This window comes from Eubalaena glacialis, chromosome 10 (genome assembly GCF_028564815.1).
Source record: "Eubalaena glacialis isolate mEubGla1 chromosome 10, mEubGla1.1.hap2.+ XY, whole genome shotgun sequence".
NCBI lineage: Eukaryota > Metazoa > Chordata > Mammalia > Artiodactyla > Balaenidae > Eubalaena > Eubalaena glacialis.
Window position 1 is genome coordinate 66473935 of NC_083725.1, and position 19358 is coordinate 66493292.

General features: G+C 54.6%; 1 protein-coding gene across 4 annotated transcripts; it reads right to left on the minus strand.

Moving 5' to 3' along the window:
* Positions 1-5025: 5025 nt before the first annotated feature.
* On the minus strand, positions 5026-18681 carry TSKU (tsukushi, small leucine rich proteoglycan). Of its 4 annotated transcripts, XM_061202831.1 has the most exons (3): positions 17818-17838; positions 13799-13947; positions 5026-7510 (listed from the first exon to the last, which is right to left on the minus strand). In XM_061202831.1, the coding sequence occupies exons 2-3, from the start codon at positions 13830-13832 to the stop codon at positions 6441-6443; spliced, it is 1104 nt and encodes a 367-aa protein (XP_061058814.1). In that variant the 5' UTR covers positions 13833-13947; positions 17818-17838; the 3' UTR covers positions 5026-6440. The 4 variants fall into 4 exon arrangements, with proteins under 4 accessions (XP_061058814.1, XP_061058815.1, XP_061058817.1 ...); XM_061202832.1 differs by lacking the exons at positions 13799-13947; positions 17818-17838 and adding an exon at positions 18609-18681; XM_061202834.1 differs by lacking the exons at positions 13799-13947; positions 17818-17838 and adding an exon at positions 18418-18530.
* Positions 18682-19358: the final 677 nt, after the last annotated feature.

Here is a 19358-nt window from a genome sequence, read left to right on the forward strand (position 1 = left end):
TGGAGGAGGGGCGACAGGGCTGGGGAAACCCAGCCTGTGACTTGATTGTTTTGGTTATCTACTGCTGTGTAAGAAACCCCTCCAATGTATAATGGCTCAGCACAGCAATCATTTTATTTGCTCACTATTCTGCAGTCAGGACTGGGATCAGCTGGTTGGTTCTTCTGCTGCTTTTGTTGCAGTCACTTATGTGTGTAAAGGGTTGGATGGGGTTTGCTATCTGCTGGGATACTGGATGGCTTAGCTTTTCTCTCTGTATATGGCCTTAGGGCTTCTCCACATGGTCTCACCAGACTCTGAACATGGCAGCTCTGGATTCCCAAGATTGCAAAAGGGAAAGCTGCCAGAATTTAAGACTTAGGTCTGGAACTGACCCAGAGCCACTTCTATTGCATTCAATTGATTAAAGCAAATCACAGGCCCAGCCCAGATTCAAGAGGATGGTTCTACACAGGGTGATAATACTAGATGTGGTTCATTGGGGGTCACCAATATAACAGGATATCACATTGGTTGGTAGAGAAGGCAGCATATGTAAAACACCTTATCCTTCAACTACCTTCTTTATGTCTCACAATCTTGCCTCTAGAATCATAACGTTAAGCAACTGTCCTATCAACATATCACCTTAAAATCACTTTTTTTAAGTCTTTTTTACATTTTTATTTATTTATTTATTTATTTATTTATTTATTTATTTATGGCTGTGTTGGGTCTTCGTTGCTGCATGCGGGCTTTCTCTAGTTGCAGCGAGCGGAGGCTACTCTTCGTTGCGGTGCACGAGCTTCTCATTGCAGTGGCTTCTCTTGTCATGGAGCATGGGCTCTAGGCACACGGGCTTCAGTAGTTGTGGCACGCAGGCTCAGTAGTTGTGGCGCATGGGCTTAGTTGCTCCGTGGCATGTGGGATCTTCCTGGACCAGGGATCAAACCTGTGTCCCCTGCATTGGCAGGCGGATTCTTAACCACTGCGCCACCAGAGAAGTCCCAAAATCAGCTTTTAGAATACATCACATTTGGGCCCCTGCCTATCTAGCAAGGACATCAGACAACAATCACAGCTAAAGCCAAAGAGTAATGGTAGAATTTCAGACAGAGAGTGAGGCTGTCTGGGAGAGTGAGAAGAGTAGCAAGTTTTCCCTGCATCTCAAATTACAGCAGGTCAGCCATTCCATCTTTGACTGCCAGGCCTGGGGAAGATGGTCATGGGATGTTTCCTCAGCACTGAGTGTTGGGAGGAAGCTGTGTGGTGAGGCCATTTCGAAATGTTCTGGTGCAGAGGGTAGAAGCTCATTTCAGTCAAATTCCTAAGCATAACAGCTTTTATGAGATCACCTGCTGAGAGCCGATGGCCACCAAAGAAACCCTGTCTGAGAATGTTTTGAGTCACAGCATGCTTATAAGCTTGACAAAAGAAAGAATTTTCAAAAAAAAAAAAAAAAAAGTAAGGTTGACCCTTGAACAACACGTGTTTGAACTGCATGGGTCCACTTATATGCAGATTTCTTTCACTAAATGCGTACTACATGATCCATAGTTGGTTGAAACCACAGATGCGGAACCATGGATACGGAAGGCTGGCTGTAAAGTTATGCTAGGATCTTTGACTGCTTGGTGGGTTGGCTTCCCTAACTCCTGAGTTGTTCAAGAGTCAATTGTATTTCATATTATTTATTATATGGCACTTATTATATGCCAGGCACAATTCTAAATGTTCTATGTACATTGACTTTCCCACAACAACCCTTTGAGGTGGCTACTATATCCATTATACAGATGTGGAAACTGAGGCTCAGAGAGAAGCTGAGGGACTTCCTTGGTGGTCCACTGGTAAAGAATCCACCTTCCAAGGCAGGGAATGCGGGTTTGATCCCTGGTGGGGGAACTAAGATCCCACATGCCGTGGGGAAACTAAGCCCGTGTGCCACAACTACTGAGCCTGCACGCCACAACTAGAGAGAAGCCCATGCACCGCAATGAAGAGCCTGCACGCCACAACGAAGATCCCACATGCTGTGACGAAGACCCCATGCAGCCAAAAAAAGAGAGAGAGAGAGGCTGAGTGGCTTAGCTGGAAGTAGCAGAGCTGCCCTTGAGCCAGGCAGCCTCCCTTTGGAGACTGTGCCTTACCCACTGGCTCTTCTGCCCTAAGGAGCCCTTGCATCACTGTCTTAACGTTATTAGAGAACCTAGTTTTTTTCAGCCCAGTGTAGGGCTTTTTGTCCTTTGCCAGAGCAGGAGGGCCGACGTCTCGAATTATCACTCAACTTTGGAAAAGTTGCTTCCTCTAAGAATCAACTAATTAGAACATTTTTCTTGTCTTGACACCTCTGTTCTCAAAGCAGTTTCTCTTTTTCTGTCTTTCTGTATCATTCTTGTATTTATTAATTATATATACATGTTACATGTACATATGTGTATATGTCAAGAAACATAAATGTATGCTTGTGTTCCTAATTTGGAATATTTTGACTAATGGGTATGCCAAATAAAATAATAAATAGCTTTTGGAATTAAACAGTAAACACAGGAAGACTTTCCCACCCAGCTCAACAAACACAATAATCCCCATAAATACAACCACGGGGAGTTAAATAAATAAAAGAGAAGAATAAACACAGGGCATGTAACTTAACTAGACGGCTATTTGCTGTTGCCAGATGTTAAGTCTGGACCAACATTAGGTAGTGACACGAAGAGCAATGATCATTGCAATGAACTACCTGCAAGCACTGGCATTGGTGTGTGTTGGGCAGTAGTGGACGTTGCCACCACTGGACATTTTCCCTTTGTGGATATCAGCCATTGGTGAGGGCTGTCATTGATGGACATTAGGTACTGATAAATATTAGGTATCAGTGGACATTTGCTCCTTGGTCAAATTAGCCCACACAGAACACTGAGCATCAGTGGGCAAGCCCTGTCAGCCTACGATGACCTCTAGTGTCTTGGTGGACATTAGGTACGAGTAGAGGTAGGCCTCTGCCCCCCACATGCCTGGCAGTCTTGTCCAGAGAAACATCCTATGAGCTGGTTTGGAGGCAGTTGGTAGGTGTTAGTATCTCCATTGCCATCTGCCCTCTCTCTCCAAGAGGGCAACCCTTTGGCCCCTTGGCCATGACAATTTGGGGAAATCAGGGGGTGGTATGATAACACCCATGGAGGGAAATTACTGGATTTGAAAGAGTCTAATCGGCTCCCTGAGCTACAGAGGGTTTGGGTCTCATACAAATCCATACAGATGCTCTTTTGCCATATTGACCAACACAGGGCGTTTGCCTCTTTCTTCTCTGTAATGATACGATTAAAGCACAGCAGGGCTGGCTTCATGGGCAGTGGCCAAAGTCACACAACCGGCTCGTGATGGACCAGGATTTTAATTCTTTTCTGGGAACTCCAAAACGGAATCTTTGCACTAACCTCTGTAATTCTGTAAGATTCCAATGACCTCATTCTCGGTCCCGGGATTCCAGGAAGGCGGAGGGTGGCCGAATGAAGGCGGTCGGCGAGAGGAAAGAGGGGCTGGCTCCGCAAACTGCGCAGATCCACTTTGGCCTCCAGAGGCCCTGGGCTCCCCGACCTCTCGGAGCTGGGGTGTCTGGCCATGCGTGAGCACGAGGTGGCGCTGCGGGCTGAGAGCCTCCGGAGGGGCCGCGGGCCGGCTGCCCCGCGGGGCTTCTGCTTTCCCTACAGCACGCAAGGGCTGTGGGTGTGCGCGAGGTGATGCCCCCACCAGGAAGGAGAAGCCCGCACGGTGTGGCGGCGTCTGCCCACCCTCCCGCTGGAGCTTCACCCCCGCCCCGTTTTGCAGATGTGGAAGCTGCAGCTCAGGACGGAGGTGAACAGCAGGAGTCCCGCCCTCCCTTCCGCTGCTTTCAGCACCACTTAAGTTTAAGACCCCTATATTCCATGGCCCTCCCCAAGGACGCCTTCTTCAAGTGGGGCTTTAAAGCCCCACTGGGTGAAAGTCCCAGGGATCTCTCCCTCACCCCTGTGTTTGAGGCCTCTCTTGTCCCAAGGCATGTGGGAGGATGGAGTACCAATCTGAGGACTGTGAAAGCTGGGGTCTCACTCTGACCCTCCCCTGTCCCCCATACTTCAGATCCTTCCCATATTGGCGGGGGCCAGCCTCTGGCTCAGGGAGCCCAAGCCCTGGGGGCCCTAAGCCACATGATGGGCAAGCACCCCAACCATACCCATGGCCTGAATGTCCTGGGATCTGTGCCATTGCTCACCCATGACCCCTCTCAAGTGCCAGCCATCTCTGTCCAGGTCCACTTGTCCTTCTCAACTCCATGGATGAGCCTCCTCCAGGAAGCCTTCCTAATCCCACCACAGGGCTCTCACAGGTCCCTGTACTGCTCTAATAGTTAGGTGTCCTCCATGTGTCCTTCTCCCTCCCACCCCAGGAACATGAGTCTCAGGGCACAGAGTAGACAGCAGGAAAAACTTGGTGGTAGTGATGGTGATGGATATTCCTGCAGTTCTTGGCTAGTTAGAAGGAAGAACTTGCTGACAGCAGAGCCATTCAGATGAGCTGGAAGTGGGTTCCCTGTCACTGGAAGTGTGCAAACAGGAGTTAGGATACCACAGCAGTCAGATGCCAAGAAGGAACACAGTACTGTCGGAGCTCAGCGGAGGGAGGTGGATGGGGACCTCAGGGAAAGCTTCCAAGGAGGTGAGGTGGGAACTGGGTCTGTTAGGCTGGGAAGGAGTAGAGAGGCAGGGATGGGGGCAAGGGCCAGGTCCCAGAGTAACAGTCTGAGCAAAGGCAGAGGCACGCAGGGCCTGACAAGTTCATGGAGTTGGGGCGTCAGGGAGAGGGGAAATAAGGAAGGCAGGCAGTGTTAGCTGCAGTGAAAGGTGCCACCCACCCCCGAGGAACTCCCTCCCTCACGTCACCTCACTCCCCTAATCCTGGGAGGTTATTGGGCTTTTCAGAGAGAACAAGCTTGTCTCAATTCATCCTTGTGGCCCCAGGGCCCAGTCTAGGGAATGTCAGTGGATGCTGGTCAAATGATGGGAAGAGGGCCTCTTTATAGTGTTTATTAAACCAAGGACCAGGTGTTGGGTAGGGCCGGTGGGGGAGGACAGAGCTCTCATTGTCCTGTGGGTGTCCCTGTGGGACCAGCCCCCTGACGCCCACATGGCCACGTATGGCTGGCTTTCACCCAACGCCTCCTCCCCCAACCCATCCCCAGGACACAATATTACAAAAGCGAACAAATGCAATGTCTTTCTTCTTTTACAAATGGCATGTTTCCATCCCCTGCCAGCAGGGACCTTGACGGGGGTGGGGGGTGGGGGGGTGGTCGAAAGTGACAGTCCATTAAAAAGGCAACAACTTTTATTAACCCCATACTAAGGAGAGAGCCCAGGGCTGGGAAGCTGAGATGCCACCCTGGTGGCGGAGCATAAACATGGGTGGGGTCTCCCTTACCTCCTTCACTGCATTCTCAGTAGGATGAGCTGGGCTGTCGGGCATAGGGCCAGTGGGGTCTGAGGGAGCTCAGGAGCTCAGGGCCTGGAGGGGCTCCAGGACTGCATCTAGAGGCAGTACCTCAGGGGTCAATGGGCGCATTTCCATTCTTGATGCTGGGGGACCCCACCCCAGAGTGGGAAACTGGCAGGGCTGGGACTGGTATCCCTGAGGCTTCTAGAGGCTCCGAGGTGAACTGACTTAGCCTGTGCCACAGCCGGTTACCGGGCCCAGAGGCCTCTCCTCCTGGGGATTACAGGGAAAGGGCACAAATGGCAGGATGTGAGTCTTGGAAGCAAGGGGGAGCCCAGAAAGGGGAGAGGGAGGGCATGATTTAGAGAAGAGAGAAAAGTGCAAAGGGGCCCTGCTGGGAGGCTGGACATTGGGTCCATCCACGCTTCTGCCACTGTAGGACCTCAGAATAGCATTTTTCCTTCCCTAGGCCTGAGTTTCCCCATCTGGCACATGAGGAGGTGGACTAGATTTTTTTCTCCAGTCCTTTCTATAAAGTTCTATGCAGAGTTCTAGGGGAAGAAAAAAGGATGAAGTAGGCCTCACACGCCCAGAGCAAAGAGAGGGCTGTGTCGTAAAAGAAACCCATGCCTGAGTGGCTGGACCTCTGCCCCGCAGCACTACCTCCCGCCCTCCCTCCTCCTGTCATGGGTCAGGTTGGTCCAGGCCTCAGGGAAGGCACTTTGGGGACAAGTAGGGAAGGACAGCAGGGAACTGCTGTCTGGTTTGGCATCGAAGACCCTCGGCTTATGGTCTGGGGAGCAACATAGACAAACGGGCAAAACCTTGCTCCTGGGTGTGGGTCCCAGGTCCAAAGCCTCTCTTTCAATGATGCTGCCACACAGGCCTGCAGCGTCCCTGCTGGCATTGGCACGTTAAAATATAAATTACCCAGGACCCGAGGGAGCCCAGGGCGAAGTCTGTTACATGGCCCCAGGCCACACCATTCGTCACAAGGTATCAGAGCCCCCGGCAGCTAATTCCTGGGTGTCTATGCAGTGCAGGGCCACCTTGGGGGTGGAGCCAGGCTGCCTGGGGTAGGTGCCCTCCCGCACCAGGCGCCGGCACTGCACGCCCTGGCCCACGCTGATGCTCTGCAGCGCTGGGAGGTGGAGGAGCAGCTTCTCGGGCAGGGGCACCAGGCCTGTGCCTGACAGGTCCAGCTCCTGCAGGGAGCCCAAGCCTGAGAACACCTCGGGTCCTGCCCACTTGAGCTTGGGGTTGCTTGACAAATCCAGGACCTGCAGGCCCTGCAGCTCACGGAAGCCATAGGGCGCCAGCTGGGGGAGACGCTGTAGGCTGCCCAGCGACAGGTGTGTAAGGCCCGCCAGCCCCTCGAAGGCCCCTGGGCCGATGGCCGCCAATGGGTTCCCGTCCAAGCTCAGGTAGCGCAGGGGCAAGTCCCGGAGGTCGGGCACGGTGTGGAGCCGGTTCCAGGCCAGGTTCAGGCTCTGAATGGTGGGCGCCGGCAGGCTGGCCCGCGCGGGGTGGGGCACGAGGCGGTGGAGGAGGTTGTGCGAGAGGTCCACGTGCAGCGCCCTGGCCGGGCTGTGGGTGGCGAAGGCGGACACGGAGACCTCGCGGAGCCGGTTGTGGCTCAGGTTCACGTCACTCAGGGGCGAGCTGGTGAAGCTCTCGGCGGGCAGGGCGGCCAGGCCGTTGTGGCTGAGGTCAAGCGACTCCAGGTAGCGAAGGCGGGAGAAGGCCGTGGGTGAGAGGCTGGTGAGCAGGTTGTGGCTGAGATCCAGGCCGGCCAGCGTGGTGTAACCCGGGCCTGCCAGCACGGACTCGTTCACCGTCTCCAGCTGGTTGGAGGACAGGTCCAGGTGGGCTGTGTCCAGGGGGATGGGCACGGGCACGATGTGAGGGCCCAGGCCGCTGCAATCCACCCGCGTCAGGCTGAAGCTGTCGAAGAGGCCAAAGGTCTCCACTTCACACTGGCATCCAGGGAAGCAGGGCCGGGTCGTCTGGGCCTCACCGGCGGCCAGCAACAGCAGCAGGGGCCACAGCATGGTGTGGGCTAGAAAGAGAGCTAAAGGTGAGGGCTGGCAGCAGGCACCCCATACCAGATGGTTCTAACCCACCCCGTGAGACACCAGCCTATGTGTGTAGGCACAGCTGCAAATTGCCACCAGCCCCTCAGTGCCCCCAGACGCTTTCCCTGAATACCCCTCCTTATACAGTTCCTAGTCCCTATTCCTCTCTGGCCTTAGTCTCCCCATCTGTATGGTAAAGGGGGTTAGGCCAGATGGCTGGATTTTAAACTGGAAGCAGGAGAACCCTTCCTTAAACAAGATTAGCAGGTGAAAGTGGGCCTGTTGTGGTTGAAGTGAAGGTGAGGGCCTGGAGCCTTCCTTGGATGTTAAGGAACCCAGTTGGAAACGCACTGGACAGGATGGGTCTTTGGCTGGCCTCTCCAGCTCTGAGGGTCTAGGGTTCATGGGCTCATCTTGACCCAGGCCCTACTGCAGAGGGGTCACAGCTTAGGGGCTAGGGTACTCCATTTACCTCTGCTGAGCATATGCTACGTGCTGGGTGCTACGTGCTGGGTGCTATGTGCTGGGTGCTGTGCTAGCTGCCTCCCTGCACGGTCCCACTTAACCCTCACAACCACAAAAACTGCAAGTCAGCAATGCTGTCACCACTTCACGAAGAGGGAACTGAAACTTAGAGAGGTTCAGAAAGTCATGCATGGCCACAAGTAAGTGGGAGTGGAACCCAATGGCATACAGAGGAAGCATTGCTCACTGTCGTGGTTTGGCAGTGGCTGAGCCATGCCTGAGACCTGCACTCCAGCTTCCCAGACAGAGGCCTCTTCCTGCAAGGGGGGTCTGCAATGACTGTCCCCACCTCACTCCTTCTGTGGGTAACAGTGGCTGGGTCCACAGTCCTAAGCCCTCTCACCTGGCCTGGCCTCCAGAGGCAGGATCCTTCATTCCAGTTGGGGACCCTGTGCCAAGCCCCTTCCCCCTTGACCTGCCTTGCCCCCCAGCTGTTAGAGCTGTTACACCTCTTTGGCCCTTCCTTTAACCTAGGGCAGGCAGCTGGGCTGGTTCCCCCATTATACAAATAAAGAAATAGAGGCTCAGAGAGGAAAAGGGTTTTACCCCAAACCAGTAAAAAGCAGGGCAGGATTAGAACCCAGGCCCGCTCAGTCCCAATTCCTCTATTTTCATCTGCTGCCTCCAGCAGGACTGGCAGGAGAGATGGGGTCCAAGAGGGGCTCTTCCCACCGACACAGGCTATGATGCAAGCCACTGCCTCTCCCCTGGCTTCAGTTTCTCTCCCTGGACAATTGTACCAGCAGCTGCCATTGATGCCGGGCACTACATGTACACTGTCACCTTCAGTCCTCATACCCATGCACGTCTGTAGCTCCTCGGACAGTGGCGCTCGCAGGAGGAGGAGAGAGAGGGTTGAGCAGTGAAAGCCTCTAACTGGACAGTCTGTGGCTACACTCTGCCTCCGCACAGCAGCCACTCAGCCCGGGAGATAGAAGGCGCTAACTAAGCCTCACTCTAGCAGGTTCTTCAGCTCTGCACCCTTGCCCCCCTGCCCCATCTTCCCCCCACCTATTCCTCCCCCTGGTCTTCAGGGAGGGGTGGACCAGGGACCTGCCCACCTTGTGGACTGGGAGTGGGTGTGGAGGGCGCAGCAGGATAGCATTACTAGCCTTACATGAAACTTTAAAGGGGCAGCCACTTGATCTGCACTTGGGCTCGGAGCACAGGCAGGGAGAAGGGGGGCTATTCTCCCCTGCCCCCCTATGTGGGCCCCTCCTCTCCCGCCCCTTGCTGCTGTAGAGTCCAATTTGAGGATTAAACCCGGCCCAGGTGCATCCTGGGCTTGGTCCCAATTGAGGCAGGACAGAGTGTTCCAGTGTCTGGAACTGAAAGGAACATATTAAGTTACCTCACACCCCCTTTGTTCCCCTGGTGAGCTTCTCACCGCAGGGGTTCATTACCACCTAGGGCCTCCTCTTCCCTGCTAAGCTGATCGGCTCATACCCACCCTTCCTGGGGTTTAAACAAACACCAAAGACGCACAAAAAGGCCCTAAGATTACCCTTTGGTTCCCAAAGGTGATTATACAATGTGCCTCTTAAGTGCCAAATGGCCCCTCATGAGCTCCTGCTTATGTAACACAGCCCAACGCTTCCCCTCCCCTTCTAGAGAGGGGGCCTCTCAGGCCTCGGCTTCGTCCTCTGTACCACAAGGCAGTATTGCCTGCCCTCCTCACATATGTTGACGCAACTCTCACTGTAGTGCAATGCAAACTGTGAAGAGCTGTGCACACATGCTGAGTGGTCACCACTGAGCCACTGAGGCAATGGTGGTGACAGCTGATACAGAGGGAGCAGGAGTGCAGATTGAGACCCGCCTGGGTAACTGCGCTTGTGATGCTCCCAGGGCACCGTGGACAATGTCCCTGCTCAGCCCTGCACACTGGACACCTCTCCCTGGGCCCCTGTTCTGTGCTAGGCCTGGACGTTAAGTGGAAAGTGCTGACAGTGACAGAGCCTGCCCTCACTAAGTGCTGGACACATGTTCCCTTATGCCATCCCGTCACTCCAGGAGGTAAGCAGTCTTATGTCCATGTTACAGTGGAGGAAACTGAGGGTGGCAAGAGGAAGGTAGCAGAGCCAGGAGGTGAACTCAGGCCTTTGTAACCTCATAACTGGCTTGGTTCAAGTGGAACGTGTACTTCTGTGTGTTGCTGGGGAAAGAAGAGCTAAGCATCCAGAGTCCTAGGGCCACGCTCCAGCTGCCATCGGCTGCTGGGACAGGTAGGTACCGAGCTTTCTAACACTCAGTGGCTCTGGGGCTTTCCTGAGGTCACAGCGGAGCTCAGAGGCCTCTCAGGGCCGTCCAAGGCTGTTGGGAGAAGAGAAGGAAGAAATCTCTGAGATGCCTCACAACTTTGGACCCAGAAGGGGGCAGAGGCAGAGGTGTGGGCTAGTGGTCTTTGAGGGTCAGTGCCCCTGTTCTGCTTAGAGGCAATGTCCCCTTTGGGGTAACATAAGGAGGGGTGCCTTCCTGTGAGTGTCTCACGAGACGCTGGGGCCTGGCATTGCTGCTTGGAGCAAAAGATCCAGGAGCCAAGGGGAAGGCAGAACTTTCCCAGGAGGAAACTGAGGGAAGATAAGGAAAACCCCTGCCGGGGGCACAGCCCCTGATAATTTCCAAAAGATCTTTGCTCATTTGAGCTGTGAGGGCTGCAGAGCAGTGCATGCAATCCCTCACTTTAGTGATGAGGAAGCTGCGGCCCAGAGAGCATGCAGTGACTTGTCCCTGGGTCCTCAGTGAGGTGATGGCCGCCGATGCTCAGGCTCTGACTCCTGACTCCAGGACCAGGCTTTCCAGCCCACTCAAGATGCCTGTGGAATCTCCTAGGGATCTTATGGAGTCAATAAAAATAATGCTCAGAAGAGTCTGCAACCTCATGGAGGAGGGGGCTGATGCCATAATGCTAGAGATCATAAGGATAAATTGCATGCTAAGAAAAGTATAACTATGCATTAAAAAAAAAACAATGTAAATCGTAATTTTAGAAAGTCTAGAAGAAAATATGTCAACCCAGTAGTGGTCTTTCTTTAGATGGTAGAACTTTGAGTGGTTTAACCATGTCTTAATCTCCTTTTCTCCTCTTATTTCCTCTCTTATAGTAAAAAATATCTATAAAACACACTGAGTAATGAAGCTTCCTAATAGGACTGCCTCATGGCCATCTCTGCTTTCTCTGATCTTGGCTAGCCACAATCTGAGCCTCAGTCTCCTCATCTATAAAATAGAGATGTTAAGAGCCATCTCACAGGCCTGTCACAAGGATGAAACATAACGGTGGGAGTAAGGCACCCAAGCAGGGTTCCCAGCACAGGCAAAGGGTGCAGTGGGGACCCCCTGCCTCCCTCCACAGATGGGAGCGGGTGGGGTGGGGATAAGTGGGTGGGCCTGACCCCATCTCTCTTGCTCCTTCCTCCAGCAAATATGTATCAAACATGACAAAGCTCTTACCACTGCCCTGCTGGAAAGCAGTGCTTCCCTAGGAAGCCACACTATGACTATGCTGTTTCTCAACAGGGCTGCTGGGTCTGGGAAGGGATGAGTAATGTGAGTTCCTCTTCACAAAAACCACTAGCCTCAGCTCCACGGAGAGGAAAGGCCTTCTTAGAGAGTGAGAAGGCCTTGGACACCAACTTGCAGTGTGAACAGGGCAAGTCACTTTACCTGGACCAGTTCCTTCAGCTGTGAACCTGGGATGCTAATGATGGTCCTATCAGGCCCAGAGAGGATGGCTGTGAAGATTAGACTGAGAAGACCAATGCCCCAGTAGAGAAATGAGGCCCCAAGGGGTAGAAGCCACATAATGGAAACACTGTACCTTTTCATTCTACCTATAATACCCATAGCCACTGCAGACAGAATTAATCAACCACAGCACTAAAACGCTAAGTGCAAGGCAGTGTGCTAGGCCCTGTGAGGTGTATGTTGGGGTCAGGGTGGGAGATCCCAGGGCCCCTGTCCTCATGGGGCTTACAAATCTGCAACGGGGACAGGAGAACAACTCATAACAAGATCACTAGCACCTGCCTTAGACCCAGGAGATCAGGACTCTAGTTCCGGATCTGCTACTAACTGTGTGACCTTCACAGTTTTCTTTCTTTCCTGGAGCCTCAGTTTTCTTTTCTGTGTAGTACTGGCTCTGCCTCCCTCCCTCCCTCTGGGACCCTGTGATCTACCCTCGGGAGAAAGGGAAAGGCAGACAGGTATTCACCATGGAAGGCCAGGGAGGATCTCTGGCCCAGGATACATCACTTACTTTCCAAACCCTGACCTGCAGATAAAAGGCATCTACTGATCAGCCAGGTTATAGAACACAAGAGCAGCAGGACAAAGGCTTAGTAACTGTACCCACCCTTGGTCAGGGGGATATAGCATAAGGTCCTCTGGGCAAGGGCCATGAGTTATTCTTTGCTGGGCCCACTGTGACTCTAAGGAAAGTTTACAGATGGCCCGTGAGGTCAAAAGAGTCAGCGGTGTGGCCCTAACAGGCCCCAGGCAGGTCTCCCCACTGTGACACTCCAGACCCTGCTAGGAGAACCTCTAAAACAGCTTTGGCTACAGCATCCCCCTTCTCAAAAACCACCTGACTTCTGCTTTACCTACAGAAATCAAGTTCTCTCTGGCACAGAGGTATCTGCAAGTTGTCCCCCCCTTCCTCCCTTCTTCGGCTGAACTCCCCTCTTGATTTGAACCTATGGTGGTGGCCTTTGGACAACTCTCAGCCTCTGCTCATACTTTTCCAAACTCAGAGAATTCCAGGGCTGGAGAGCTGGAAGGCCCCTCAGAGATCACGAGTAACTGAGGCCCAGAGACGGGCAGTGATTGCAAGTAAACGGCAGAGCAGGACCCAGGACCTGGGTTCTGATGCCTCACACTATTGCCAGAACTGCCGCATCCCCAGGCCTCCCCTGGCCCTGCCAGTGGAACAAAGCCCGTTCTGTCCACTCAGGCTCCTGGGCCACGCCCCCCTCCTTTCCTTGCTCCCTGGGCCTCTCACACCACACTATCAACACACCTCCTTCAGACACACACTAGGTAAATTCTCTGCCGTCATTTACCCGCCCGTTTCCTGACTTGAAGTGTGAGCAGCTCGGGGCAGTGACCCTGCCTTCTTCACCTGTTCATCCCTTCCCCCACCTGGGGCCAGAGCCAGGTCTGGCAGGCCCGGCAAACACGCTGGATGAATGAAGAGCCCAGAATTTAGAGTCAACCACGGGACTCAGACCCGGCTGTGAATTCAGCTCTGTACCTACTAGCCTTGGGCACGTCTCAACCTTGCTGAGGCTCAGTGTCCTCAACAGGGGTGACAACACAGGGTTGGTGAAAGCATAGGGGACAGCGTGTGAAATAGTCAGCTCAACTGCCACGCCTTGAGTGCTGAATGCATAGTAGACAATGATGGTGATGATTTATTAAGCTTCCTGAAGGCAATGACCGTGTTATTCCTTGTTCTGTTCCTCCCAACTACCCAAAGAGGTGCCAGCACCCGGCGGGTCTGTGACTACCTGTGCTAACATCCTCTGGTCGCCGTGCTGGTGCCTGCTGACAAGGCCCCAACCTCCCTCCTCCTCTGAGGAGGGCTCCCTGGGGTTAGGGATTCCAGCTCAGGTCCTCCTGGCTCCAGCTGCCTGCCCGTGGTGCTGTATCCCAGCATCTCTGGCCCCTAGATTTCCCAGCTCCTCACCACAACTTCAAGGGGGAGCCCCTGGCCAAGGGGTGAGGTGGGCAGGGGGCCGAGCTCCCACCTGAGACGGGCTCTGTCTCCACCGGCTGCTCCATGCTGAGATGCCTCCAACCCTACTTATGTTCATCGTGAGCTCCCTCAAGCTGACGCCAACGAAATCCCCAGGTGGAAATTCCATTAACGTCCCGGCCCCCAGTGGCTTAGTCAGTTCTGGAAACGCAAGGCAAAAAGAACGTCAGGGCCAAACTCCCGGAGCCTTGCGGGCCGGCTCCCCCAACAGAAGCACTAATGCCGCACATCTGTACAAACACGTCAGCTCGCCATGCACTTCTACAGCAGCATCTCGTTTCTGCCTCACCACAACCCTTGACCATGGGGATTACTGTCCCTGCTTTGCAGACAAAGAGACTGACATTCAGCTGAGGAGGAGAGGAACCAGGTCTCAAACCTACATGTCTGAGCTCCAGATCCAATGCTCCTTATATGGCTGTGCCCCAACTTACAAATGGGCATGTGTGGATCGTGCTGGACTATAATTACACTTACCTGTCTGTCCTCCTGTGGGCAGGAATGGGGTTAGTTTCACTTTTATGTCCTTGGGGCTGAGTGCCGGGTCTGGCACTGAGCAGGGACTATATGAAGATATACCAGGCATTTAGAATACTACCACCTCCCCAAAGGATACCTCTCAACCTTCCCAATGCCTCCTCAACTCTTATCTGTTCAGTCACCCTGCAAGATCAGCAGGTTACATGGCATTGTATCTATTTTACAGCTGTGTAGAGACCCAGAGAGGTTCAGTGATCTGCCCAGAGTCACACAGCCAGTGAGGTCAGAGGCTGGACTCAGAATCCAGGTGTTCTGACACCCAGTGCCTAGCCTCCTCCATGACATCATCCCTGGAGGATAATCTACAGGGAAATAGACAAGGCTCCCAATACTATTTTCTCCATTCTGAAGCTTTGCAAGTTCCCTTTGGTCTGAGGCATGTGTGGACACACGGGCAGGCAGTGTGGGGCAGAGGAAATGGGTTTTACGATCAGGCGCACCCGGTTCCAGCCCCACCATACCTCACCTGCCAGGAGGCCCTCTCCCCTCTGAGTCTGAGTCTTCATCTGTAACATGGTGAGAAACCTAGTACTGCTCCCAGCAGGCCACTGGGATGATTACACAAGGTAAAGTGAAGACTCAGCCCTGGGCCTGGCACACACTGGTGCTCACTGCATGTGGATTCCTGCCCCCTAATGGGTGATTTCAGGGGCCAGGAAAGAAAAAGGAGCCGTGACACCAGCAGATCTGAAAGCAAGGCAGGGGCAGAGGATAGAGAAGACTCCAAAATGGATTCTTCCTTGGATTCTTTCCCAGTGCACCATCCAGGGTCCCGCTTGGGCTACAAGCACTGACCAGGCTCTACCAGGGAGTTGGTAAGGGAGTTTGGAAAGGTCGCAGAGGCCAAAGCAGGCTGAAGCAGTTGTGTCACCTGTGACAGAATGAGGACAGAATGAGACTCAGCAGCTACCCCTGGGTGGGTGGCTCACTGTCTTCCCCTCCCTCACCCCCCGACCTTGCGCAGGTCAGGTTCAGGAGACCTCCTGGCCTGGATTGCTCCAACAGCCTTGTTCCTGGCCCTCTGCTTCCAACTGCCGGCCTTGCTGGGCACCAGAGTACAATCCCGACGGAAGACCAGGACCCCATCACTGCTCCTGGTTTAAAACCTATCCTGCAAAGACAGCTTGCCAGTCTAGAGGCCTGTCTTATTCATCGGGCCCCACATCTCTGCACAGCCTGTTCCCTCAGATGAAGATGACAGAGACACCCTTCTTTTCTTTGTTTTCCATGCAAACTCTCACTCATTCGATTCAAAAGTCACCTCCATGTATAAGTATCATGTCATCTTCAAACAGTGATGGTTTTACTTCTTTTCCGATTTGGATTCCTTTTATTTCTTTTTCTTCTCTGATTGCTGTGGCTAAAACTTCCAAAACTATGTTGAATAATAGTGGTGAGAGTGGGCAACCACATAGCTGATTCACTTTGTTATACAGCAGAAACTAACACAACACTGTAAAGCAACTATACTCCAAAAAAGATGTTAAAAAAAAAAAAGTCACCTCCTCTGTGAGGTCTTCCCAGTCTAACCTGCCCGTCATCCAGTAAAAGGTCACCCTCTCCCTGGGCTTCAGTGGCCCCTGGGTGGCCCCGTCAAGATACAACACACTTTGTGCTGTGTGGCCATCTCCAAATCTGACCGTCCATCTCCTCTCCTGTGTGGTGCCTGGCCATGTGAACGGGATAAGCCAGATGAGTGAAATGTCCTAGGCAAAAAGCTTCCCTCTGCTTAGGAGAGGGTACCAGTGGTCCAAGCTTGCATGATACTTAGGGCTTTCCCGGGGGGTGATATCAAGTTTAGAACCATAGTAGATGCTGGCTCTGCCTTCTATTGTCAGTGCAATCCAACAAATGTCTGCATGATGTAATACAGACTACAAACCTCTTCTCATTTTATTAGCACATGTAATTCATTATCCTATTTAACATTCACAACAGATCAGTGAGACCGGAATTACTAACCTCATTTGAAGGATGAGGAGACTGAGAATCAGAGAGGTAGAGTTACTTGCTAAGGCCACAGAGCTAGGAAGCAATGAAGTAAGTGAAAATCTCCTTCTGACTCTAAGAGGCTGGAGCACTTAGCCTCCAGATTGGTCTCCCAGGCTCCAGCACCACCCACAAGCCAGAGGAAGGTTTCCTAGAATTACCAACCCCACCCTGTCATGCCAGCTTAAAAAACCCTCCAGCGGTTCTCCACTGCCTAAATCCCAGCTCCTAGGTCTGGCATTCAAGGCCCTCATATTTGGCCCCTGCCTTCCTTCCCAGCCTCAAGTTGAATTCCAACCCTCCCTCTCCAACCTTGCATCTGACAGTCCACAATGCTGACCACCCCTGCGCTGTTTCAGAACACACAGAGCCGGGCAGGGGAGTTCCCTCTGTGGGAGATACTTTCTGCCTCCCTCCCGGGTGTATTCACCTGGCTTCCCCAGCCTGCTGCTTTCCAGCCTTCCCTTCCTGGGCTGCAGGGGCTCCAGCCCACCTTACTTCGTCCCTACCTAACTTCAAAGCCACCTCCCCTCTCCCTCTTCAAAAGAGCAAATTAGTGCCTGGGAACTGGTCAAGTCAGAATGGAGGTGTTAAATATCAAAGTGTTTCCAGGTTCTAGGATCTCAGCCAGTCAGCCAGAACAGGAAGGGAGGAGAGAGGCTGTCAGCACTTCCCTTTCCAGAAGGGAAACTGAGGCCCAAAGAGGGAAAGGAAAGTGCCCACAGTGAGGCGAGTGGCTTGTGCCCATCCTTCACGTCTGCAGCATCAAGCAAAATTCTAGGTTAAAGACTGGGGCGGGTGGGGGGTAGGGGCAGGGGAGGGAAGGTGTTAGGGTTATCTGTGCCGCCCAGGATCAAAAGGAGGCTCCCGGCAGCCTGAGCCCTCCTTCTCAGGTCAGACCTGAGCTCTGCAAGTCTGGACTTATCCGAAGGGTAGAGCAGGCAGGGAGGATCAGAAGCTCCTGAGTCACCTCCTCACCCAGGCCAAGTGTGGGCGGGCACTGCACCTCAGGCCGTCCCTGCCTGCGTTGGTTATCACCACCGCACGATCTGCCCCGCGAGGGAGTTCTCACCCCCTTCCATTACAAGGTGACTGCGGCTCAGAGAGGCTGAGCAACTTGCCCAGTGCCATATTGTGGGCCAGTGGACATCCCATTCGAAACTATAGTGTGTGCAAGGTTCCTCCTCCCAGCAGCCCAGTTGGAGGTCCCGGGAGCCGGCGCCGCGGGCAGCCGTCGTCGCCTTCTCACCTACGGTATTGGAGGGCTCGACACCCCCCGCCCCCGCCCCCCGCCCGGGGCAGGATACAAACGGAGAGCGGATCTCAAAGCGGAGCCGGGGGCAGTGGCTGGCCTCTCCGCCAAGCAGACACATCTCTCTCGGTCACATACACTCTCTCCGAGGAGCGTGGGGCGGGCAACACCAGCTGCCCGCTCCTCTCCTCTCTTCAGCCCCCGATCGGGGGCCAGGACCGGCTGCTTACCTCTCTCCTCCCAGCCGGTTCGGCTGGCGTGTGCGGCACGCTCTGCGGGTCAGTCCTCAGGAGCTGCCGATTGCCCCACCCACCAATCCTATCCCATCCCCTCGCGGCTCTAAGGACCCCTGGAGGTGAATGAGGGGAGGGCTGCCAGCGCCCCCCGCCCGGGCTGCAGGGGGAGGAGGACGGGCGCTGTTGCCGAGGAACCAGGAGAAAAGTTTGAAGCCAAGTCTGGGCCCGGGTGGACAGCAGGGGAGCGAGGAGTTGGGGCGGTGTCTGGCTCTCGGCGCGCACATACTCCACGGACACCCAACCCAGACACGTCGACAGGCACAGACCACGTACGCGGACACAACGATGCGCCCACCAGCACTCACAACCAAACGCGGGCCCACGAAACGTGGACACAGGCGCAAAACAGCCTCCTCAAATCACGGACATACAAAAGCACAGGCAGATGCATGTCCCCGGACCAAATTCACAAAGACCCACAAACGCGAGATGCACGTGTCCGCACAAAGACCCCAGAGGCGCCGGCCCACGCCCACGGCCCCCGGTCACAGCCTTTGTCTCCTGGAAGCCCCCTTCTAGGTCCGGGTTCCCTACTCTGGCCGAGTCCTGGGCGTCAGGCCGCCGCTGCCAACGCCCTGGGTCCAGGAAAAGTTGAGGGGCCCCGGCCCCGCCCCTGGGTCCAGCGGCGTCCGCTCGCGGGATGGAACTGCGAGGTTGGGGTGGGGGGGATCCTGTCCTTCGCCCGCTGCGCGGACTCCCCTCTCCGCCCGGGGACCCACACCCACCTGGAAGCCTGCGCCGTAGCCGCCTCGGCACGCTCACCCAGGCGGCCCGATCGCGGGCCCTCTGGCCAGCGCTTTTCTCAGCGCCGCGCAGCCCGCCCCCCGGTCCCCCGGCCCCCCGGCCCCCGCCCGCCGCTGGGCGCTCCCCCGCCCGCCCCGCGCCCAGTGGTGGCTCTGGCCAGCCGCCGGGCGATTTAGGGAGTGTCGCCAAAGTGCCGGCCTTTCCCGGCGCGTTCCCCGCTCCGCCCCCCGCCCGCCGGCAGAGCCCTTGCCCAGCCCGGGTTCCACCATAGGGAGCGTCTCAAAAGTGCGCACGCGGCTCCCGCCCACTCCAGTCGGCCTTGCTCCCAGCTTCTTGCATCCCGGGTCCCTGCCCCCTTCCGCGGAGCGCCTGAGCCATCTCAGCAGATGGCCGCACGGTCGGGAACATCTGGAGGTCGCTGGAGTGTGTGTGTGTGTATGTGTGCGTGTGTGTGTGTGTGTGTGTTTGTGTTGAGAGAGAGAGAGGGGCAGAGAGAGAAAGAGATTGGGTGGTGAGGGTTCCCACTTCTCGAGTTCATCCCCCCGTTTTTTAAAACGGGTGACAGAGGTCCAGAGACGTTAGTGAGAAGGAGTCCAGGAATCTGAAGCAGGGAAAGACTGGCTGAAAGACGAACCGACAGAGAGGAGAGAGCCAGGCTTGGGCAGAAAAGGTGGCAAGAGAGGAGAGAGAAAGCAACAGACTTTTTTTTGTGTGTGTGGAGGGAACCATCG

Excerpts from the sequence above, each read along its gene's own strand:
- TSKU (XM_061202831.1), bottom strand. The coding sequence starts at position 13,832 with ATGGAGCAGCCGGTGGAGACAGAGCCCGTCTCAG. Across the intron at positions 7,511-13,798 it reads GGAGACAGAGCCCGTCTCAG|CCCACACCATGCTGTGGCCC; the intron begins GTGGGAGCTCGG and ends CTCTCTTTCTAG.